Source organism: Arvicanthis niloticus, chromosome 24 (genome assembly GCF_011762505.2).
Source record: "Arvicanthis niloticus isolate mArvNil1 chromosome 24, mArvNil1.pat.X, whole genome shotgun sequence".
Lineage (NCBI taxonomy): Eukaryota > Metazoa > Chordata > Mammalia > Rodentia > Muridae > Arvicanthis > Arvicanthis niloticus.
The window spans coordinates 25,433,962-25,458,412 of NC_133432.1; the positions used below are offsets into that span (position 1 = coordinate 25,433,962).

General features: G+C 40.7%; 1 protein-coding gene across 2 annotated transcripts in view; it reads left to right on the forward strand.

Annotated features, from left to right (window-relative positions):
* Baz1b (bromodomain adjacent to zinc finger domain 1B) overlaps positions 1-24,451 on the forward strand; it is a 59,956-nt gene that overhangs the window by 4,253 nt on the left and 31,252 nt on the right. For both annotated transcript variants that reach the window (XM_076923161.1, XM_076923163.1), the window contains exons 2-6: positions 4,612-4,728; positions 6,862-7,006; positions 13,173-13,374; positions 17,708-17,829; positions 19,212-19,409. In XM_076923161.1, coding sequence (XP_076779276.1) covers positions 4,612-4,728; positions 6,862-7,006; positions 13,173-13,374; positions 17,708-17,829; positions 19,212-19,409 — 784 coding nt within the window. The remainder of the gene's footprint in view (positions 1-4,611; positions 4,729-6,861; positions 7,007-13,172; positions 13,375-17,707; positions 17,830-19,211; positions 19,410-24,451) is intronic.

A 24,451-nucleotide genomic window follows, 5' to 3' on the forward strand; every position in this document is an offset into this window, starting at 1 on the left:
TCAGGACCTCTGGAAGAGCAGTCAGCGCTCTTTGTTTTTGTTTGTTTGTTTGTTTGTTTTATGAGCCAGGGTTTCTCCATATAGCCCTGGCTGTCCTGGAACTCACTCTGTAGACCAGGCTGGCCTCAAACTCAGAAATCCGCCTGCCTCTGCCACCCAAGTGCTGGGATTAAAGGCATTTGTGACCACTGGCAGGCTGCAGTCAGTGCTCTTAATTGCTACGCCATCTCTCCAGCTCCCAAATTTTTTAATCTTAAAAAAAGAAAACTGTTGGGAGGCAGAGGCAGGTGGATTTCTGAGTTCGAGGCCAGCCTGGTCTACAGAGTGAGTTCCAGGACAGCCAGGGCTACACAGAGAAACCCTGTCTCGAGAAAAAAAAAAAAAAAAAAAAAAAAAAAAAAAAAAAAAAGAAAACTGGAAGTTGCAGATAATACATTAATTTAATGATTGTATGTTTTCATTATCATAGATTATTAAGTGTACTTTACCTTTGAACCTGTGGATATTCTTCCGTAGGGGTACTATCATAGGCAAGACACTCTTACTAGAATAACATTAATTGATTAGAGTCATATTTGGTGTATATTTTTTGTTGTTGCTTTTAGATTTTATTTTATGTGTCTGAGTGTTTATGGACATAAAGTCTGAGTGTTTATGGACATAAATGTATGCATGGTACCCATGGAGATCAGAAGAAAGAGTTGGATCCCCTGGGACTGTAGTTACAGACAGTTTCGAGCTTCCATGTGAGTGCTAGAAATTGAAACCAGGTCCTCCTTGAGAGCAGCCAGTGCTCTTAAACATTGAGCCATTTTTCTATCCCTGTTTGTTTTGATTCAGGGTCTCACAATGTGGGCCAGGCTGGCCTTATATTCACAGAGATCCATCTACCTCTGCCTCCCAAGTGTTAGGACTAAAGATATGTGCCACCATGTCTAGCCCTCCACCCTGTTTTTTGTTTTGTTTTGTTTTTTTGTGTGTTTGTTTTTTGAGAACTCACAGAGATCCTTCTGCCCCTGCCTCCCTAGTGATGGAATTAAAGATGTTTAACTCCACTGACCACCTGGTATTATGGTCTGGCTTATGAAATCCAGGCTGGCTTTTGCTTGATTTTGATACAGTTACTACTGGCCTGAAGCTTTAGGCAGCACCTCCAGCTTTAGCCTCCTGGCTGGTGGAAATGCAGGCGTGCATCACCATGCCTAGCCAACAGTTCTTGATATTTGGTCATAGTATGATCTATTAAGTAAAACTGGGTTTTTAAAAAAGCAGGAACTGGAGCTAGCAACAGCCTGGTGTAGATTCATGTTTTTGTTGTGTGCATCAGTTGTCCTGTGCGCTAAAGTTTAGAGACAGTTGTCTTAGGAGCTTTGTATGTTCTGGGAACTCTGGGATGGTTTAGTGAGGGCTGTTATCTGTACAGTAAGTCTGGCTCTAAACAGACTGAGCAGAACATGTTTGAAGAATTGGGTAGCTGGGTAGCTGTAAATAGAGTTAGATTATGGTTCTGAATAAATCTTTTTTTTTTTTTTTAAGCCAGGATTTCTCTAACCCTGGCTGTCCTAGAACTTGCTTTTGGGCCTAGCTAGCCTCCAACTCAAGAGATATGTCTGTTTCTGCTTGGGTTAAAGGTGCAGGTCACCAATCCTGATTCTGAATAAATCTTTAAAAACTTTAAAAAAAAATTACTTTATCTGTGTTTTGCTCGCATGTCTGGTGCCCTCAGAGGCCAGAAGAGAATTGGTCAGATCCCAGGGAGCTAGAGTTAAGGATGTTTGTGAGCCACTATGTAGGTGCTGGGAATAAAATCCAGATTATCTGGAAGAATAGCCAGTGCTCTTAACTACTGAGCCATCCCCTCAGCTTCCAAAATTGTAGTTTTGGTAGGGTTTATTTTTCTTTTTTATAGCCCATGCTGGTTTCAAACTTTGTGTGTGGCACAGGCTGGCTTTGAACTTGGTCCTGCTTCAACCTCCCATATATTGAGATTACAAATCTATGACAATGCCCACTTAATTTAATACAATAAATGATGCCAGATTACAGTTGTTAATTGGCACTGTGATCCAAACAGAGAAGAGATAGGATTAAAAGGCAAATCTGAGAGTTGGCACTATTAGAACTATTAGGATTATAGTTATGTTTGTGACAGGCCTCAGGAATGCTAGGATTACAAGTGTGTACCACCATGCCCATCTTTAGTTGCATGTTTTGTTTTTGTTTTTTGAGTAATTAATGTGTATGGGGATTTTTCCTGCATGTATGTGTGTGCACCACATGCATGTCTAGTTTCTGGATGTCAAAGCATCAGGTTTCCTGGAGCTCTACAGATGGTTGTGAATTTGAGTTCTGGGAACAGAACATAGGCCCTCTGCAGGAACATCAGGTGCTCATAACCACAGAGATACCTCTCCAGCCCTTTTGGTTGTGCTATTTAAGTCTCCATATGCTGTTGGGCCACTTTTTTCAGACTGTCAATGTCTTGGTCAGTGTTCTGTTACTGTAAAGACACCATGACCACAGCAGTGCTTATTGAAGAGAAAGCATTTAATTGGTGCTTGCTTGTAGTCTATTATTGTCCTGGTGGGGAACATGGCAGGAACAAGGTGGCATGCAGACAGAGTAATGGTTCTGCATCCAGATCTGTAGGCAACAGGGAGAGAGGACTCTGGAATTGGCTTGGGGTTTTGAAGCCCCGAAGCCCACCTCCTTGACATATTTTATCCTACAAGTCTACACCTACCACCTACTCTTAATACACCTCAGGTAGTGTCATGCACTAATGACCAAGCATCAAATGTGTGAGCCTCTCGGGCTATTCTCTTTTAAATTGCCACAGTTAGGTACTTTTGAAAGAAACAAGCCTTATTAGGTTGAAGAGAATAAAGCAGAATATTGTGGTAAGGAGAATAGTTCTTGGAATTGAGAAAAGTAAATGCATAATGATACAGTCAAGGACTTTCAAAGTACCTGATCAGGTATAGATTGCTTAACCTTTAGAGAATTGCTTTGACATTTTATCTCAATTAACATGTACAGCAGTTGCTGAAACAGAACCTCGATTGACATTTTCTGTGAGTGGTTACTTGTAGTGAGTGACTTCTGGTTACCTAAAATCTAAAACAGAATTTAGAGGCTGCTGACTCAATATCCTTTATCAGGTTACCCCCACCCCTCAACCCCCACGCTTTTTGTTTTGTTTTTGTTTTTTTGAGGCAGGATTTCATTTGGCCCAAGCTGGCCTTAAACTCCTTGTGTAACCGAGGATGACCTGGAATCCTGATCTTCCTGCCCCTGCCTCCTGGGTTCTGGGATTACAGGTGAGTGCCACTACTGGCTTTAAATATTTTGAGCAAAGATGAAACATGCTGTATGGAATGTACTGGGGTTGGCAGCTGACTCTAGGTGCAGCTCCGTTTGCTTTCTTGTATAGCATCTGTTACTATTGGTACACAGAAGTAAACTAGTTACTTGCTGTTTGAATTTGAGTATACCTGACTGACAGTAGTGAGTTCCAGTTGGGATGGTAGGAATTTGCCATAGTAAGGCATGTTTTATCTCACTCCCATCTCACTCAGGAATACTAAAACTAGTTAATGGTTTTGTGAGTTTGGTGTTTTCAGAGCCAACATGAAAGCTGGAATAAATATTATATCAAAGCTATGTTTAAGTTAGGTGTTCATGCAGTTGACTTGCTTATTTTGAATTGTGATACTGGAATTGAACTGATAGTCTAGTACATACTTAAGCAGATGCCCTACCACTGAGTGACAGTCCCAGCTTGAAATTTATTTTTCAAGTATTAGGAAGGAACATTTATTTCCAGGATAGATAGAAAGGCTGGTGGTAATGAGTCACTAGTCTGCGTTTACCTCAAACTTTGGGGTGTGCTCATTTTATCTTACTGTAGACTGATTTTTAAAAATCAGTTTTTAGGTTTTTTTTTTTTATCTCATGTCTAAATGAATGGTTGTGTATGTATGTGTGTGTGTGTGTGTGTGTGTACACGTGTGTACGTGTACGCATACGTGTACGCGTGCACTACATTAGTGCCTGGTGTCTGAGGAGGTCCAAAGGAGGTACTGAATCTCCTGGAATTGGTGTTACAGATGGTTGTGAGTTACCATGAGGGTGCTTGGAACCTAATCTGGGTTCTTTGGAAGAGCAGCAAGTGCTCTTACTGATGAGCTGTCTCTCCCGAGGCCCTTTGGAATGATTCTTAAACTATCTGACTGTCTAAGTTGTGTTACAGTTTTATTTAATCTTACGTCCTTATTCCTGCTGGATATGGTGGTGCAAACTTTTAATTCCAAGGGCAGGTGGATTTCTGTGAATTTGAGGCCAGTGTGGTCTACAGAGTTCCAGGGCTACAAAGAGAAACAACAACAAAAAAAATGGTCTTGGAAAACAACAACAAAAAAAATGACCAGTTATTATCATTCTTCAATTATGATCATACTGTGGATTTATGACTAAATAGACTTCATTCTTATTTTTTCTTCTACCTTAAAGAAAGGATACGTGGGCTTTTTTTTATTGACATGTCTTTTCTGAGTGTGTGTTGGGTGTCTTTATTGCTTGAATATTGTTTTCCTGAGCCATTGCTGACAGAGAGTATGAAGCCCGCCTGGAAAGATACAGTGAACGCATTTGGACATGTAAGAGCACAGGAAGCAGTCAGCTAACACATAAGGAGGCCTGGGAAGAGGAACAGGAAGTTGCAGAACTGTGAGTAGTTTGGCACCATCTTTACTGTGTCAGGGAAGTTAGGTGGGATAATGCCCTCCGGTAGGTACTGTTTGTGTTTACATGTTTGGGACTTGAATGGAATACTTTGTGTCAGTGCTGTGCTCCTAGTGCTCAGTGGTCGGAGCATTCTGCTGGTGTTTATGTGTGTGTACTTTACATACATAGATGCATGGGTATTTTACTAAGCCTTTGGGGGTGTGCCTTTGGGCGGTTTTGTTTTTCTTTTATAAATATTTTGAAAATATAATTATAAGTAAAGGACTGATACGATCTAGAAGTAAGGCAGGAAAAAGACTAAACCTGTATTGGCCAGAGGTGCTACAAAATACTAAAGACAAATTACAAGTAAAATAAAAACAAAAACAAAACAAACCAGTCCAAGTGGCAGAAGATCTCTCAGCTCTAGGTCAGTGTGGAAAGAAGAGAGGGATAAACAAGAGGAGATGGAAGGAAAAGACCGCATCAGTTTACAGAAGAAAACAAACTAAAAACTCTTAAATACTTGTCAGATTAATCCATCCAGCTTAGTTTTGGTAATTAAGAATGTTAGAAGTGTATAGCTGGGCAGTGGTGGCGCACGCCTTTAATCCCAGCACTCAGGAGGCAGAGGCAGGTGGATTTCTGAGTTCCAGGCCAGCCTGGTCTACAGAGTGAGGTCCAGGACAGCCAGGGCTATACAGAGAAACTCTGTCTCAAAACAAAACAAAAAAACCAAACAAACAAGCAAAACAAAAAAACCCAAAAAAAACCAACTTTTTGCTAAATAAGTAAGCAAAGGAACTTCTTTTTAAACTCATACTTTTCGAGGGCTTTAGATTCAAGTCAGGAACTGAACAGGTTACCTTTCCTGAAGCTTTTGTCTGTAAGATAAAAATGCTGGACATCTCATGGGATATCGTGAGAAGTGAGCACATGCATTTGAAACATACGTAATCAAGGGATAGGAAGAAAGAAGTGCACTACAAAAGCAAAGCAATGGGGCCGAGCCTGGCAGAGCCTGGCAGAGCCTGGCAGTGCACACTTTTAATTCCAGCTCTCCAGGAGGCAGAGCAGACAGTTCTGAGTTCAGTGCCCACTTGGTCCACAGAGAGTTCCAGGGCAGCACATTGAGATCCTGAAAAGCAAGTTAATAGGGGAAATGTTGAACTTACTACTGTATGCCTGTTACTTTGATTTATGAGTGAGAAAACTAAGCTGGATGGATTAACCTGACAAGTATTTAAGAGTTTTTAGTTTGTTTTCTTCTGTAAACTGATGCATCTTTCCCTGCCATCTCCTCCTGTTTATCCTTCTCTTCTTTCCACACTGGCCTAGAGCTGAGAGATCTTCTGCCACTTGGACTGGTTTGTTTTGTTTTTGTTTATATTTTACTTGTGAACTACCATGCTCTGGTAGCTGCAGTTTGTTTGTTTGTTTTTTTTTATTATTATTTTGTTCTTTTATTTTTTAAAGATTTATTTATTTTATGTATATGAGCATACTGTCATTGTTGTCTTCAGACTCAACAAAAGAGGGCATCTAATCCCATTACAGATGGTTGTGAGCCACCATGTGGTTGCTGGGAATTGAACTCAGGACCTCTGGAAGAGCTGAGCCATCTCTCTAGCCCCTATTTTATTTTTTAAGATGTATTTATTTTTGCATATGAGTATTTTGTCTGCATGTATGTATGTACACTACACGCTTGCTTGGCATAGAAGGAGGTCAGAGGAAGGCATCAGATTCTTTGGAACTAGAGTTAGAGACGGTTGTGAGTTCTTATGTGAGTTCTAGAAACTGAATTTGGGTCCTAAGAACAGCAAATGCTCTTAACTGCTGAGCCCTCTCTCCAGCCCCACTTTGGGCTTTTTAATCTTCCTTTATTTTCCAGTACTCTGTGGGTATTTGCTGAAGAAAGTTTCTTTGGGGGGGGGCGGGGAGGGGTAGGGAGTAAAACACATTGTATGAAATTTTCAAGCAATAATTTTTTTTAAAGGAAATATTTGTTTTGCTGTTACCCTAAAATTGACAAGTTAGCTAAAATGTTAAGTCTTTTTTTTTTTTTTAAGTTTGAATTGAAATCTCTTGGTAAAGGCTTTTGTATTTCCTTGCTAACTGTTGACATTTATTTAGTTTGAAGGAAGAGTTCCCTAACTGGTATGAGAAGCTTGTTCTGGAAATGGTTCACCATAACACGGCCTCCTTAGAGAAGCTTGTAGATTCTGCCTGGTTAGAAATCATGACCAAATATGCTGTGGGAGAAGAGTGTGACTTTGAGGTAAGTGTCTGGATTCTTGTTTGTTTGTTTGAGACAAAGTTTCTCTGTATAGCCCTGGCTGTCCAGGAACTGTTCGCTATAGACCAGGCTGTCCTCAAACTCAGAGATCTCCCTGCCTGTTGGGATTAAAGGTAGGTACCACCACCATCTGGCTTGTGTGTGTGTGTGTGTGTGTGTTTAAAGACTAGGCCTCACTGCCTAGTTCTGCCTGACCTGGAACTTCATATGTGGTCCAGCTAAAGTTAACCTGATTTATTTGCCTGCTTCTTCTGGGAATATACTACCATGTCTGGCTGAAGCTAACATTTTTAAAAAATACCTGTATGTTTGGGATAACAGAGTCACTTTACATGAGGCAAAAGAATCTGAAGAGAGATAGTAAGGTAACATGTCCATAGGTAGTCATGTATTAGAGATGAATTCAAGATAAAAAAAATACCTGATTAACACTGATTACTACTTTTCACTTTTGTCTGAGTAAAGAAAATGCATTGTTTAAGTTCATACCTGTAAAATTGATGCCCCCCCCCCCTTTTTTTTTTCTTCTGAGGCAGTTTCTCTGTGTAGCCCAGGCTGTCCTGGAATTTACTCTATAGACCAGGCTGGCCTTGAACTCAGATCCACCTGCCTTTGGAGTAAGGAAAGACTTTTTAGAGAATTTTATTTTATTAATTTGTTCTTGTTTTGACTTAGGATGTTGCTCTACATCCCATGCTGGCCCAGAACTTCCTGTGTAGCCCAGGCTGCCCTTTAAGTTGTAGGCATCTTGCCTCAGTCTCCCCCCCCAGTGTTGGGATTATAGCTGAAGAAGTACACGCATGATTTTTCGTTTTTACTTTTTTTTTAAGAGCATACATTTATTTAACACAGTTTTTCATTATATTCACGTACTTCTATGTTGATCCTTATATATGTATGCACACTCCTGTTGTGTGGAGCTTTGGGAACAACCAGTGGGAGTTGGTTCTTAGCTTCCAGCATATGGGAATTGAAGTCACTTTGCCAGGTTTATTGGCACGTGCTTTTATCTGCTTTATCTTGCCAGCCTGAACATAAATTTATTTAGAAGTGAGAAAGAACTTTAGTGAGTGGAAGTGGTTCCAAAGGGGGGACTCTCCAGGAGATGCTCTTCTAAGTAGGAAAAGAAAATGTTTCCAGAAACAAAGCAACCCCTTATCTTTGCAAGCTATTACCTAGATGTTGGTTTAAATAGCTACCCACCTTTTTTGTTTGTTTGTTTGTTTGTTTGTTTGTTTTTGTTTTTTTGAGACAGGGTTTCTCTGTGTAGCCCTGGCTGTCCTGGAACTCACTCTGTAGACCAGGCTGGCCTCGAACTCAGAAATCCGCCTGCCTCTGCCTTCCAAGTGCTGGGATTAAAGGCGTGGGCCACTACTGCCTGGTGTAGCTACCCATCTTTGCAAACTAAGAATGTGGTTGTTAAGGTGTTTTAAGTGTCAGGCTGTCTTGCTCAGGGGCAGAATGTACTGTAGTAGGTAATAAGTAATGAGATCAACATTCAGTTCATATGTCTCTCTGCTGCCTCACTCTGCTTGCACTTTATTTCACTGATGTGTTTAATGAATTGACTCTTGTTCTGTGTATTCTGTATTTTTCATTTGTAATGTCTGAGATTATCAGTGGTTTTGTTTATTGGTTGGTTGGTTTGATTTGATCTTTTGAGGCTCTCACTCTATGCTAGGCCAGCGTTAGCGTTAAACTCTTTTTTTTTTTTTTTTTGTGGTTTTTGGTTTTTTTGAGACAGGGTTTCCTCTGTGTAGTCCTGGCTGTCCTGGAACTCACTCTGTAGACCAGGCTGGCCTCAAACTCAGAAATCCGCCTGCCTCTGCCTCCCAAGTGCTGGGATTAAAGGCGTGCGCCACTACCGTCTGGTGGCGTTAAACTCTTAAGCTGTTTTCTTGCCTCTGTCTCTTTTTGTTGTTGTTGTTACGACAGGGTCTCTTTACATTCTCCTGCCTGTTTTAGAACTCACTCTGTAGAACAGGCTGGCTTCTAACTCAGAGATCGGCCTATGTGAACCACCACACCTCTGCCTTTAAGTGCTGTGATTACATGCTATATAAATCTGGTTTATTTGTGAGTTTTAATCACATACTTGTATCAGTTACATCTTGACAAAAAAACAAATGGAGGACTTGAATTGTGTAATTGAAGCAACACTTCACAAGGAGAAGTCCTGGTTGCTATGAGCAGTAGGGATATTGTCATTTCTAAACAAAGGGAAGGCAGTTGGTCCAAAACGTAGGAAGAGTAGTTGTTAGAAGAGTAGTTATTAGAATAATTTAATGATCTGATCTAGCTAACTTGCTTGGAATTTGTTCAGGGAAATACCTCAGTTCTCCCATGTTTGATTACTGTGTGTTTCCTATGGACTGATCTCATCAAGATCTGGAGGGCACAGAAACCCAAAATAGTTAGCCTTTGTAAACATGAGCATGGTAGAGAAGGAAGACTAGACTTAAAAGCAAAAGGAAGAAGACCAAAACACAACAAAAATAACAAAAGGAAAGCATTGGGCATATCTGCAGGATGGAAAAGGATTGGAGATGTACTTCAGTTATAGCTGCATGCTTAGGGTCTGCTGGTGAGGGGCTGTGAAACACTTGCCCAGCATGAGCAAGGCCCGGGACTCCTTCCTTAGCACTGAAAACAAAATACCCAAAGTAAGAAAATAAAATAAAGATGGAACAAGATAATTTGAGGCAAGGGATGGGAATATGTATGTGCCAAACCATGAAAAGATGTTTAAACTCATTTGTACTTCAGGAATCAAATCAGAACCATAGTCAAGATTATTTTATACATATAAGATAGTAAATATGAGCCACTGCCAACGTTCGGTAAGAAGATGGAGCTGCTCGCATCGATCTTGCTTATTCTTCCCTGTTGCTGTACTGTTTGTGGCGCTCAGCCGTACACAAGCTAGACAGTGCGTTACCTCTGAGCTGTGTTGCCAGTGTTCATTCACCACCGGCACTGTGAACGCTATAGCTCTTTTGGTGAACGCTTTGGAGTTGCTATTACAGTTTAATATGCATGTACCCTTGACCAGACTTTCATTTTTTGAATATTTACCCTCATAATATTGCCCCAGGATACTTGTGTAATAACTCTTAGTGTTTTTTAACAATAGTCCAAAGAGGAAATAACCTAAGGACCTATTAGTAGTTGAATGAATAAATTGGTAAGGCCTTGAATACTCAATAGCAAAAAGAAATGTAAGATTAAAAGAAGGCAGTCACAAAATAATACAGTCTTCATTTCATTTACTGAAGTCAAAACAAAATACAATGGTTGTCAATCTCTGAGGTAGAGAGTGGGTTACTTTAAGGCTGGTTAAAGTTGCCCACACACACACACACACACACACACACACACGCGCGCGCGTGTGTGTGTGTGTGTGTGTGTGTGTGTGTGTGTATGTGTATGTGCATGTGTGTATGTATATATGTGGTGGGGAGGAGTATGTGTGCTGTTCCCCCTTTCCTTGTGTTGTGTTTTTTGCGGGGGAGAGGGGGAGACAGGGTATGATTTAGTTCATACTGGCTTCAAATCTGTTGTGTAGTCAAGGGTGGCCTGTAACTCTTGATCTTCCTGTATATTTTCCACATGCTAGGATTACAGGTATGTGCTGATATGCTTGTCTTTTGTGTGATTAAAAAATAGTGTGTATGGTAATTTAGGTGCCATAGTGTTTGTCTTAATTCTATAATTGCTCAGCCTAAGTACTTGGTTTGTGTGTGTGCATTCAAGATTTTTTAAATTATGTATGTGGGTATGTGAATGAGTAAAGGTGTCCATAGATGATAGAGGTGTCTAATCCCCCTTGAGCTAGAGTCATAGGTGGTTGTGAATGATTCCCAGATCCCCAGTAGTCTTTAACCACTGAGCGCAGGCATTTGCGTCCCATCCCCACCCCCCTAGTTCTGTTTCTGTGTCTTTTTGAGACTGGATTTTATTCTAGCACAGGCTATTCTGGAAATCCACAGGACTAGGCTTGCCTTTTCCTTATGTCAGGCCTCCTGTCTATTTCTCTAGAGTTCTGGGGTTACAGTCCTATGCCACCGAGCCCAGCCAATTTAGTTTCTGTGGTAAGACTGATAGTGCCGTAGACTAACACTCAAAAGTATACCCAGACAACTGATTTGTAATAGTCACCTAAAGGTAATTAAATGGAGAAAAGAAGTCCTTTAGCATATTGGTTCTGTAACAACTGGATATTTTATTTTTGAAAAATGAAAGTTCTTATCTGGATTTGGTGATGCACTTGTAATCCTTGCACTTTAGAAGAGAGGGCAGGAGGATTGCCACAGGTTTAGGCCAGTCTGTTCTACATGGTGAGTCCAGGTTGGTATACAGTGAGAACTCAGAAATGCAGTTCTTGAACTGTAATTGCATACACAACTCTTGTTAGGCTGGCATAACAATTGCCCTTAGTACATTAGTACATGGATTATGCAATAGAGTAGTATTTATTTAAAGTATATTTTACTTTATGTTTATAAGTGTTTTGCCTACATGACTATATGTGCATCACGTGTACCTACTAGAGCCCCTAAAACTGGGGTTACAGATAGTTGTGAGCCATCATATGGGTACAGGGAATCAAACCCAACTTTCAAGAGCAACTGCTCATTTTATTTATGCAGTCCCCCATGTTAGTCTATTTAAAATGTTTTTGTTGTTGAAACAGGATGCTGCTGTGTAGCCCAGGCTGACCTTGAACTCACTATGTAGGAGATGATGATGGAGAGGTCCTGAGCCTCTGCCTTAGTCTCCTAGGGGTTATTGATTGGCATGGTATTGTGCAGCAGATCTTTCTGTTTGTTTAGTTCAGTGGTCACCCTGTGGGTCATGCCCTTTGGGGAGGTGTATATCAGATATTTACGTATGATTCATACAGTAGCAAAATCAGTTATGAAGTAACAATAAAATAATTTTTTTTAGATTTACTTATTTAATTTATGTATGTGAATCCACTGTCATTGTTTTCAGACAAGCCAGAAGAGGGCATCAGATCCCATTACAGATGGTTGTGAGCCACCATGTGGTTGCTGGGAATTGAACTCAGGACCTCTAGAAGAGCAGTCAGTGCTCCTAACTGCTGAGCCATCTCTCCAGGCCACAATAAAATAATGTTATGGTTGAGGGTCACCATACATGAGGAACTGTATTAAAGGGCCACAGCGTTAGGAAGGTTGAGAACCACTGGTTTAGTTAAGTTTTGTTTTTTTGTTTTTCGAGACAGGGTTTCTCTGTCTATTTAGTTGAGTTTTGAAACCATGTCTTTGTAGCCCATGCTAGCTTGAAGAGCTTACTACTTTTTCAGACTGACCTTAAACTGGAAGAAATCTTCCTCACCCTTTTAGGTGCTGGAATTATAGGCTGATGATACTGTGTCAGGCTCATTTTATTTTTTAATGTATATTTAGGCCTAGAAATCTGAGGAGCAAAGTTTACTATGCTTAGATAATAAAGAGATTGCATGAATTTTTGTTTGCTAGGTATCTTAGTCATTGTTCTATTTCTGTGAAGAGACACCATTGACCAAAGTAACTCTTATTATAAGAGAGCATTTAACTGAGGGCTAGCTTACAGTTTCAGAGGCTTAGTCCATTTTCATCTTGGTGGGGAGTATTGTGGCACACATGGTGCTGGAGCAGTTGCTGAGAGTTAGATCCTGATCCATAGGCAGAGAAATAGCCAGATAGATATACAGACAGAACACTGGCACTGGCTTGGATTTTTGAAACATCAAAGCTTATTCCCAGTGATACACTTTTTTTTTTTTTTTTTTTTTTTTTTTTTGGTTTTTCAAGCCAGGGTTTCTCTGTGTATCCCTGGCTGTCCTGAACTCACTCTGTAACTCACTCTGTAGACCAGGCTGGCCTCGAACTCAGAAATCCACCTGCCTCTGCCTCCCAAGTTCTGGGATTAAAAGCGTGCGCCACCACCGCCCGGCTGATACACTACGTCTAACAAGGTCATATCTTCTAATCTTTTCTAAGCTTTTAAATATATGAGCTTATGGGGGTCGTTTTTATTAAAGTTACCATGCTAGGTATACTGGGTCATGTTTTATATTTTTGTAGGTTTCTAGTTCTATTGATTAAGTATCTCTTAATTGTCTCTTGTATTCCATGCATAGGTTGGAAAGGAGAAAATGCTCAAGGTGAAGATTGTGAAGATTCATCCTTTGGAGAAAGTTGACGAAGAGGCTGCTGAGAAGAAATCTGATGGGGCCTGTGATTCTCCATCAAGTGACAAAGAGAATTCCAGTCAAATGGCTCAGGACCTCCAGAAGAAGGAGACAGTAGTCAAAGAGGATGAAGGCAGGAGAGAGAGTATTAGTATGTATGATGCTAGCCTTGCTCCTGAGTTGGGACGGTGCTCATTTGTTACATAGAAATCTAGCATTCTATAGCAGCCACATGTGTAGTTAGGTTTTTATATAGCCATGATTTTATTCATTACGATTCAAAAAGCCACTAACATACCCACAATGTGACTTAGGACTTAAAACTCCCTAAATAATTAAGACCATTCTTAACCAGAATGGTAAAGAAAATTGTATTTCTTTTAATTTTCCTACCTTTTTTTGTTTGTTTGTTTTGTTGATTTTTTTTTTTTTCTTTTGAGTCAGGGTCTGAATATGTAGTCTAGGCTGGCCTCAAATTTGGAGTGGTCCTCTTGTCTCTGTCTCCTGAAATCTGGCATTACAGGTATGCACTGAGATACACCTAGGGCTCTTTCTTACTCTTTTGGGTTTTTTGTTGTTGTTGATTGTTTTTTTTTTTTTTTCTTCTTTTTTCTCTTTTCTTAATCAAGGTCTTCCAATGTAGTCCTGGCTGGCATGGAACAGAGATCTGCCTGCCTCTGCCTCCCAACTGCTGGGATCAATGATGTATACCACCGTACCCTGCCCTCTTGTCTTTACAAAGCCAGAAACATGCACATGAGTGTAGAGGGGCCTTTGTTCAGGTAGACAAAGCACATTCCAATCCCTCCGGTTCCTTACAGTGCAGGCTAGTGTGGTGGCTTTCAGATACAGCTTTTCTGTTTGTCTGCTTTGACCTGACTCGCAGGAGCCACTGGAATTCTGAAACACTGTGTTAACCAAATACACTTTTTACAGATCTGGAGACTAAAATAATACTTTACAGTTAGAAGAACTAAGAGCATTGCTTACTTGGAAAACTTCTCTGAGAGTGTGTCTTAGTTTGGATTTCTATTGCTTCGATGAGAACTTCATGACTAAAAAGCAAGTTGTAGTGGGGCGGTGGTGGCGCACGCCTTTGATCCCAGCACTTGGGAGGCAGAGGCAGGTGGATTTCTGAGGCAGGTGGTGGGTCTACAGAGTGAGTTCCAGGACAGCCAGGGCTACCCAGAGAAACCCTGTCTCAAAAAACAAAACAGCAGCAACAACAACAAAAAAAGCAAGTTGTAGAGGAAAAGGTTTATTCAGCTTATACTTTCACATCATAGTCCATCCTTGGAGGAAGTCAGGACAGGAACTCAAGCAGGGCTGGAACCTGGAGGCAAGATCTGATGCAAAGGTCATGGGAGAGTACTGCTTACTGGTTTGTTCTGGTTTGCTCTGCTTTCTTATGGACTGCAGGACTGCTAGTACAGGAATGGCCCCACTCACCGTAGGCTGGCCCTCCTCCACTGATCACTAATTGGGAAAATGCCTTACAGCTGGATCTCATGGAGGCATTTCCTTAACTGGGCTCTTTTCTCTGTGTTGATTCTAGCTCAGTCGTCCTGCAGAACCAGCCAGTACAGAGTGTTACCACATCCTAAGCCTTTATTATTTAAACTTAAGACTCTTTAAATAAGGAAATTAGCTGTTTTAGAATTCTTTTGTCTCAAAATGAGCACACAGTATTTGGTATGTATACTTTGTAACTGTTGGTTGATTGAATAATTTCACCTCACTCTTTTAATTGCCACTTTGTCTGTCATCCTTCCTGTTGCATTCAGATATTTTGGATCCATGCTGATTCTTTTCGAAGTCCTTATAGTGGTAGTCTGAAGGAAACTTCTGAGACTAGTTGTAGCTGGCCTTTCAGATTTGTTTTTTCAGCTGTGTTTTCTGCTTTGTTGGGACTGCATATCCATACCATTTCCAGGTTCTCTCTTTGAAACTGAATTTTTATTTATTTGTAAGTTTATTCTATTTTTGTGTGTGAGTATATACCCTGTGTGTGTAGGTACATCGTGTCTAAGAAAGGGGATCAGATCCTCTGCATCCAGAGTTACAGATAATTGTGAGTCATCCAGCGTGGGTGCTGGGAACCGAATTTGTGTTCTGGAGGAGAACAGCAAGAGCTCTTAACTGCTGAACTATCTCACCAACCCCTAAAATGAGGAAATTCTTGATTACCTGAAATTGAAAATTGTTTTCACTCGGAGCTGAGGAGGGTATCTTCTTACTCTTTTCCTTTTGACTGGAGAATCGCTCATTGGGATACGAGTGATACTTGAGACTATTTGAAGTCATTCCCAAAACATTGGTACCCACGGGTCAGAGTTTAGGCTCTAACTTCCTTTTTAGTGTGTTTGCCTTAGTTAGATTTTAATTACTGGGATCTAGTGTTATTTCTAATGTGTAGAAAGGGGGATAGACAGACAGTTTGAATTAATGTTACAGCACACTGAATATTTTTCTAAACAGTTAAAATGTAGAAATGTGATAAAATTCTAGTTTCCATAGTATTTTCTTGGTGGGGGAAAGAGTTAACAATATATCGGGCAGGAACATGTTAGCTTTGTATTCTTATTTTGGCTTGCTATTTTATTCTTTGTTTTGTTTAACACTGGTCCTCCTATTTGTACGTCCCAGCAGTCGGGATTACAGCTAGGTGTGCCACCACACCCAGTGATGGATCTCTTCTATCCTGTTTCTCCCAAGGGTCTTGACAATATTACCTTCTGTACTGACCAGTGGTTGGTTCCTTTGTATTAACAATGAGTTAACTTGTCTGACTTTTTTTCTTTCTTGCTTGGGGACAGTGATTCAAGAAGGCTCACCTCAAGGTCACTATGTATCTGAGGGAGATGTTCCACTCCTGATTTTTCTGCATCTACCTAGGAAATACTGGATATTGTTATAGGCTTGTGTGGCTATACTGGCAGTTTTTCTTTGCAGGCTGTTAAGAGAGCCTAGGACTGTAATTTACTCTGTGACCCAGGCAGGCCTTTGTTGAGTTCTGGGGCTGCAGGTATATCAAATGTATGTATGCTTCCATGCCTGCATTCATTTCTGCCTTTTAATGACATACAGTTTCTAATCAGGTTGCAGACTTTCCAGGTACAGATATATATTTTTTTAAGACTTTTTTTTTTTTTTTTTTTTTACTTTTTGAATTTTTAGAGATTTCGTGTGTGTCAGTATTTTGCCCGCATATGTGTCTGTGCACCACTTGCATGCCTGCTGCCCTCTAAGGCCAGAAGGTGCCAGATTATCTGCAATTAGAGTTATAGATGGTTGTGAGCTGCTGTGTGCTGGGAACCAAACCCAGGTATTTTGAAAAAATCCAGATATTTTTGTTGTTGTTGTTAATCATAAATTTACTTTTTCTGTGTATGGATATTTTGCATGTATGTCTGTGAACCACATGCATGCGGTGCCATAAGAGGGCATTAGATTCTCCTGGAACCGGAGTCACAGATGCTTGAGTCATCATGTGAGTACTAGGAACCAAACCCAGGTTGGTCCTCTGAAAGAGCATCAAGTGCTCTTAACCTCCAAGCCATCTCTCCAGCTCCGATTGTTTTAATGTTTTTGTTAGATTTAACACTGGTGGTTATTGTGTTATACTTCACTTTCTTTTTTCTTTATTTTTTAAAAAGATTTATTTAGCCGGGCAGTGGTGGCACACGCCTTTAATCCCAGCACTTGGGAGGCAGAGGCAGGCAGATTTCTGAGTTTGAGGCCAGCCTGGTCTACAGAGTGAGTCCAGGACAGCCAGGACTACACAGAGAAACCCTGTCTGGAAAAAACCAAAAAAAAAAAAAAAAAAAAAAAGATTTATTTATTGTATGTATGTGAGTACACTGTTGCTCTTTTCAGACACACCAGAAGAGGTCATTGGATCTCATTACAGATGGTTGTGAGCCACCATGTGGTTGCTGGGAATTGAACTTAGGACTTCTGGAAGAGCAGTCAGTGCTCTTAACCGCTGAGCCATCTTTCCAGGCCTATACTTCATTTTCTTTTATCCATGTCTTTATTTTATGTGTACAGGTGTTTTGACTACATGTTTGTGTATATCATACGAATGCCTGGTGCCACAGGGGTCATAAAAAGGCATTAGGTCTTCTGGACTGGAGTTATAGACAGTTGTAAACCACCATGTGGATGTTGGGAATCTAACCTGAGTCTAAGCCATTTTTCTAGCTCATAAGTCATATTCTTTTAGGTGTTTCATGCTCACCTTCTGAAATATTCCTTTTCTATACTTTCAGAGTATTGTTGTTTGTCAGCCTGTATTTTGGGATTGTGGGTATTTACTTACTTGACTTCCTGAATAGACTAGCTCCTGGAAGTTACAGGTATTTACACCTCATCAACCAGTGCCTGGTATAAGTGAGGGACTGAATGAAGTTAGTAGTTGTGAGTAAATAAGTTGAATTAAAATAATTTATTATTATTTGCTAATTTCCTGTTGATTTGACTAGATGACAGAGCGCGTAGGTCTCCACGAAAACTTCCTACTTCGTTAAAAAAAGGAGAAAGGAAATGGGCTCCTCCAAAATTTCTGCCTCACAAGTATGACGTGAAGCTACAAAATGAAGATAAGGTTGGTCAAGTCTCTTATACTAATAGAGTTTAAGAAACTCTTGTAGGGGCTGGTTTTCTTGGGGAAAATGTGTTGAGGAAAAATAAATGTAAAGGAATGTCTTCATCATGGAAATTTAAGTTACATGATGAATCAACTCTGATACTGCTTTTATAAATGAATCTTACTAGATTTCAAGCTATTCAGTAACCTTCACACAGCTTACTACTGCTTTTTTATCTTTTAAAAATCTCCCTTGCTGGATTGAACTCGGGGCATTGCTAGGCTAGGCTAGGCTAGGCAAATATTCTACACTCAGTTACTTCCCCAGCCCTTTTTCTGAAATGTGGCTTTTACATTTTTAATTCTTCCTGTGGGTCTAAGGCTCTTTTGTATCTTAGACAAGTTCAATCACTAAACTATTTCCAGTCCTAGTTTTATATGTCTTTCAATATGTTCAGAGTCAGGGTGTATTTAAAAGCAGCTGGCAAGAGTTTATTTCCTAGCTCCTGATAATTGGGATATGGAAGCAGGAGGATCAGGAGTTAAGGTCATGTCACACAGTGAGTTTGAGGGCAACCTGGGCTACATGAGACCTTGTGGCAGAAAACAAAAGTTTTAAACTTGTAAGTAAATGTATGTTTCCTTGATTAAATCTAGATTTTAAACGTATTGGTATATTACTTTGGGTGTTTCTATACATACCTGAATAGAACTTTAAGTTTTAGTGCAAGGAGGACTTGCATGCGGAGAACAATTATATATTTGTTTTCATAGACGGCCCTTTCATAAAAGAAGCAGCTTAGCTCCGAAGTTTGACCTTGGAAAAGGTCTTCTATGGGAAGACCCACCAGCCAGTTCTGATGTCTTTTCCTTCTGAGATAGGGTCTTGCTGTCTATCCAGGCCATGTAATCCAGCCTGGTCTCAAATTTGTAACAATCATCCTGCCTCTGTGTCCTGAGTGCTGGGATTAAAGATACGTGCCAGTTTCCTTTGGTATTTTGGAGACAGGCTCTGGCTATATGTTATCCAGGCTAGCCACAAGCTCACTCTCTTTCTACTTCATCCTCTGTGCTGAGATTGTAGGTGTCTGTCACCAAGCATGGATCCGTGAAGGATGGATCTTTAGGTAATACTTCCTAAGATAAAGTCATAACTAGAAAAGTTGCTGGTGTGAAGTTGAATGGTATACTTACTTTCATTAATATTTATTGACAAATAATCTAGGGATTGTTTATTTTGAAATTCTGTCTCAAAATTTTGCCTTATCTTCTAATGTATAATACTCCCTCCCCTAGACGGAATTGTGATTCTTTCCGTTATGGATGTGTGTTTTGTTCTTTCTCATTGCTTAACTGCTTCCCATCCCAGTGCTGATTTCTTTGATATTTTTTTCATCTAGATCATCAGCAATGTGCCAGCAGACAGCTTGATTCGAACAGAGAGACCACCAAATAAGGAGATACTTCGATACTTTATTCGGCATAATGCCTTACGTGCTGGTACTGGTGAGAACGCACCTTGGGTGGTAGAAGATGAATTGGTGAAGAAATATTCTCTGCCTAGCAAGTTCAGTGACTTTTTACTTGACCCATATAAGGTAAGATCACTATTAATGTTGGACACCTAGATAAATAAAGCCTTAATAGATACATTCCTTTTCTCTACTAACTCATAGCAGATTTTGAACCTTTAACTGCAGATGATTCATTCAGGAACTGAAACAGAGACTGTGGTGGATGGATGATGCAGATTGGCTTGTCCCTGTACGAGCTTGGCCTGCTTTCTTGTACAGCCTTGGGGTAGCACCACCCAGAATGAGCTGCACCTTCTCACATCAGTTCTCACACCTTCTCACATTATTCACCTGTGAGCAATCTGATAGAAGCATTTTCTCAATTGACATCCCTCTTTCTGGATTACTCTAGTCAGTATTTTGTGTGACAAAATACTACCTCCAATGTCAGAACTAACTTAGGCATAGTGGTATGTGCCATTTATCCTAGCACGTGGGACACAGAGACAGGCAGATCTCTCGGTTCAAGGCTAGCCTGGTTTGCACAGAGTTTCAGGACAACAAGGGCTAGGTAGAGAGACCCTGTCTTGGGGTATGGTGGTGGAATGAAAACTGATTTTGTATATAAGGCAAACCTGGAATATATGCAACTTATAGGACATGTTAATAGAAACCAAGCGTTTCCTTCTTAAGACTACATTTTCCCCTCATCTTGAGTTGTCCATTTTGATCTTTATTTTTATGTAATTTATGGTGTATCAGTCTTATTGTATAAGTGGGGAATCTGAGGTATAATCTAATTAAAACCAAATAACAGTGGGTAATAAACTGAGAGTTTGGCTTAGGATTTCTTTGTTTTCTCTCTCATCTTCCCTCTCTGTCTCCATTCCTCTTTCCCTCTCTGTGTGAGGTTCTGGACTCAGTACCAATACAAAACAAAACCGAAAAATACCTTCCAAGCTAACTTATTGGCTGAAAACATATAGAGGTTGCGATAAACTCTATATAAATTGCCCTCAACCTCCTACTGTGTTGTCACCAGTGAATTAGAAGAATAGAAAAGCATTGGATTTGGTAATAGAATACTTGTCTATGGTGAGAGGCCCTGGATTCCATTCCATATGCAGTAAGAAAGAGATTGGAGTGGGGTGTGGGTGTGTGTGTGTGTGTGCGCGCGTGCGCGCGCACACACAAGAGAGAAAGAGGGAGAGGGAGGGAGGGAGAGGGAGGGAGGGAGAGGGAGGGAGGGAGGCAGGCAGAGAGGAGAGAGGAGAGAGAGAGTGGGAGAGTGTGAGCGCGAAAGCACATGACTTCAATCCCAGCACTCAGGAGGCAAGTGGATCTCTTGGGTTCAGTACCAGTCTAGTGTCCATAAACACAAGTGCCAGGACAGCCAAGATTACACTTTTTCAAAGGAAAAATATAAAACAACAACAAAACCAACCCACTGGAATAAAAATCAGATATGTGAGGCTGAGGCTGGAGAGATGGCTAAGTGATTAAGAGCACTTCTTGTCTAGAGGGCCTAGATTCAGCTCCTGTCATTAGGAAGCTCACAACTGGCTGTGGCTCCACTCCCTCAAATTTGACACTTGTGGCCACTCAGTTCACCTGCATTGACAAAGTTCTGTAATTGGTCTAACTGTTTAGATAGGCTATTTTTATTATTAAATTCAGCTTCAGATTGAATTGCTGCAGATTGGTTCTTTGTGATGGGAACAAATAGAATAATATTCACTTTTTCTTTTGGCCTTTCATGTTGCTGTCATAAAAAATTAGCACTGAGAAAGGACTTTTACCAAAATTTTTTTTTCATTTTTTCCCCTCTATATATTAATCTTGTAGAATGGTGCTGAGTGGGAAATAGAGGAGACCCTCAGCACATAAGTGGTTTTATACTTTTTCAGATCCCCCTGAGTCCAGCCATGCCGGCTCCCATTTGGCTGTGACTACCCAGCATGCTCCATGCTGAGATGATCCAGCTACTGAAGGACTGCTCACGCCGGGAGCCGGCCTGTTGGGAGGGGGTTGGGTGAGTTATTTCTTTCATTTTTCAGAAAAAAATTTTTTTAATGTGATATGACTTGATGAGAATAGAGTCTGGAACTCTTGTCATTTAATGGTCCATATTCTTTTTTTTTTCTTTTAAGAGATTTATTTATTTTATGTATGTGAGTACACGGTAGCTGTCTTCAGACACACACCAGAAGAGGGCATCAGATTTCATTACAGATGGTTGTGAGCCACCATGTGGTTGCTGGGAATTGAACTCAGGACCTCTGGAAGAGCAGCCAGTGCTCTTAACTGCTGAGCCATCTCTCTAGCACCCCCCATTTTATTTCTTAATGCTGTGCTTCCAAGTAGAAGTAAAAGCACCTTGTTGTAACGTTCAATTGTTTTAAATAGAAAGAGAATCATTAAGTTGGACATCCCAGTTCTAATGCTACCTATTAAAGGTATCTGTTGAAAGAGTTAGAACAAAACTGTGTCTTGATTAGCCTCTCTTTCTTTGGGCTTTAAGCATCTACCTGCACAGCAGCAGGAGTGTTGGTGTGTCTGTCCTGTTGTGCACTTGTTTGGGCAGCTTGAGCGCACACTCTGGTGTTCGCTTGCTGCTGGCATTGCAGGACAGTCTCAGAAGCACGCCGCTCTTTGAAGCACTCGTAGTATTGTCTATGAGGGGAGCCTTAAATAAGTCATCCTTTTTTATTATTTCTCATGAACATTTTGATATGTAGTCCTGGGAAACTCCCAAGTAGGAAATTATACTGTGGGAAAGTATTCTGTGAGTCGTGGCTAGAGCTCCTGTTCTAGAAGATGGTGGGCCTCTGTCCTGAGAAGTTTAGTCAGTTTTAATCAGGCACTAGTAAGCAGGCAGCTAAGAGACTAACCCTGCAATTCTTCTCCTGAGGGGCTGGGTGAGGGGCATGTGCCAATATTGCCTGTAATTCTGAAAAGTCAGCTTGGGCTTTAAAGTTGGGATTTGCTCATTTAGTTAAAAGGAGACTTTAATCATGATCTGTTTTCTCAATCAGACTTTTTTGCTTTCGTTTTTTTTGTTGTTGTTGTTCTGTGGGTTTGTTTCTTTGATTCTGTCCTTGATGTTTGAACTGATCCTCCTCCTTTCCCTCCTGAGTGCTAGGATAACAGGATAACAGGCGTGCGTGCGCACCATGCCAGTTAGCCCTGTCTGTTCTAAATGACTCTTCATGCATAGCTGCTTCCTGTAGTAGAAACCTAGTAGTCTTTTTCCTGTTAGCTGAAATGAGTTTGACTATTTTATTTCGTTTGTATTTTAACTGTCAACTTTACTGTTTTGACTTTTTTTTTTTTGTGTGTGTGTGTGTGTGTGTGTGTGTGTGTGTGTGTGTGTTAAGACATGGTTTCACGTAGCCCAGGCTGAACTTGTCCTTACTCTCCTGTCTTCCAAGTGCTGGCATTATAGGCTTTTTCATGCCAAACCTGACTTATAGTTACAGTCTTTAAAGTATTAAAATCAGGGCTGGAGAGATGGCTCAGTGGTTAAGAACACTGACTGCTCTTCCAGAGGTCCTGAGTTCAATTCCCAGCAACCACATGGTGGCTCACAACCATCTGTAATGGGATCCTATTCCCTCTTCTGATGTGTCTGAAGACAGCAACAGTGTAGTGTATTCATATACATGGAATACATAAAATAAGTCTTTTAAAAATATTAAAATCAGTTAAAATTTTTAATACATATTTTAAACAGAAACTCCTGTTGTGACCAGTGAACTAGGTTCTAACCTCTGAAGTCTTTTTCGTTTGCTTTTGAAACTGGGTCTGATACTGTAGCCTCATTTGTTGACCATGAGGAAATTCTCACAGTTTTCCAAGTGTTGGAATTTCCCATGTGCCTTTTTGCTTTATTTTTGATACAGTGTCTCACATTATGTAGTCCAGGCTGATCTCAGACTCATACATGACTCCTTCTGACCTGATAGTCTTTCTACCTTAGCCTCTGGAGTTCTTGAATTACAGGGGTGATCAAGCATGCCAAGCTGCCTCTTAACTAATTCTGTGTGAGGGAAATGAGGTGTGTAAGCTTAGGAGCCAGAAGATGTGAGTGGAGTAGTGGGAAGGAGATGGACTCTAAGAGAACGTCCTGTGAGTGGGCTAGCTAGGGTCTCTTGGCATGCCAGCGATGGATGTGTTGTAGTTTCTGTTCTAACAATGTTTATGATGAACATGTACAGCCTGGGGCAGGACAGACTGTGATTATTCAAGTAACTACAGAATAGGAAGGAAATTGTTCATTTGAGATGGAATAAATTTAAGTGAGGAAGGGTGGAAGCCAGTCATGGTGGTTCATGCCCACCTACTCCCATTTACTCCTCAGGCTTAAGAGCATGGCTTATCCAGAGTCTTGAGACTATCTTGGGCATTATAGTGAGACTCTATCTTTTTGTTTATTTGGAGGGGATTTGTCATCGTATTTCAGACAGAGCTCACTGGATATCCTGAAACTTGGAAATCCTCATGCCTCTGTATCTTGAGTGCTGGGATCATAGGTGTGAGCCACTATGCCTGGCTCTGACATCCTACCTCTTTTTAAGGGGAAAAAAAAAAAAAGGTTAGGATCTTGAAAATGTGAAAAAATTAATGGATTTAAGTTTTGCTGGATACTCTGGGTAGTGGTGGCATACGCACAGTCAGAGGATCTCTGTGAGTTCAAGGCAAGCCTGGTCTACAGAGGTAAGCCCAAGACAGCAGGGCTACAAGGGAAATCCTATCTAAGAAAACAAAAGTCTTGTGAGATTGGAGGGTTGTAGACTAGAGTGGCTGAGAGAATGAAGGGGAGGGGTGTGCATGCAGACACTGTACACAGTCAGGACTGGCAGTCAGCTCAATAAGGAAAGGTACTTATATGTAAGTCTGAGCACCTGAATCCAATCCCTGTGACCCACATGGTGCGAAGGGAGCGCCAAGCCCTTTGTGTTTTCCTCTGACCTCATGCCTACCTTGGTGTGTGCGTAGCACCACCTAGTACACATATACTCAACCCACGCATGATAAACAGTGGAATGTGTTAAAAGAATTTTAAAGAACTGTATAAAATAAGTGAGAATTCATAGTGCTTGTAGTTAATATATTCATAGAAATGA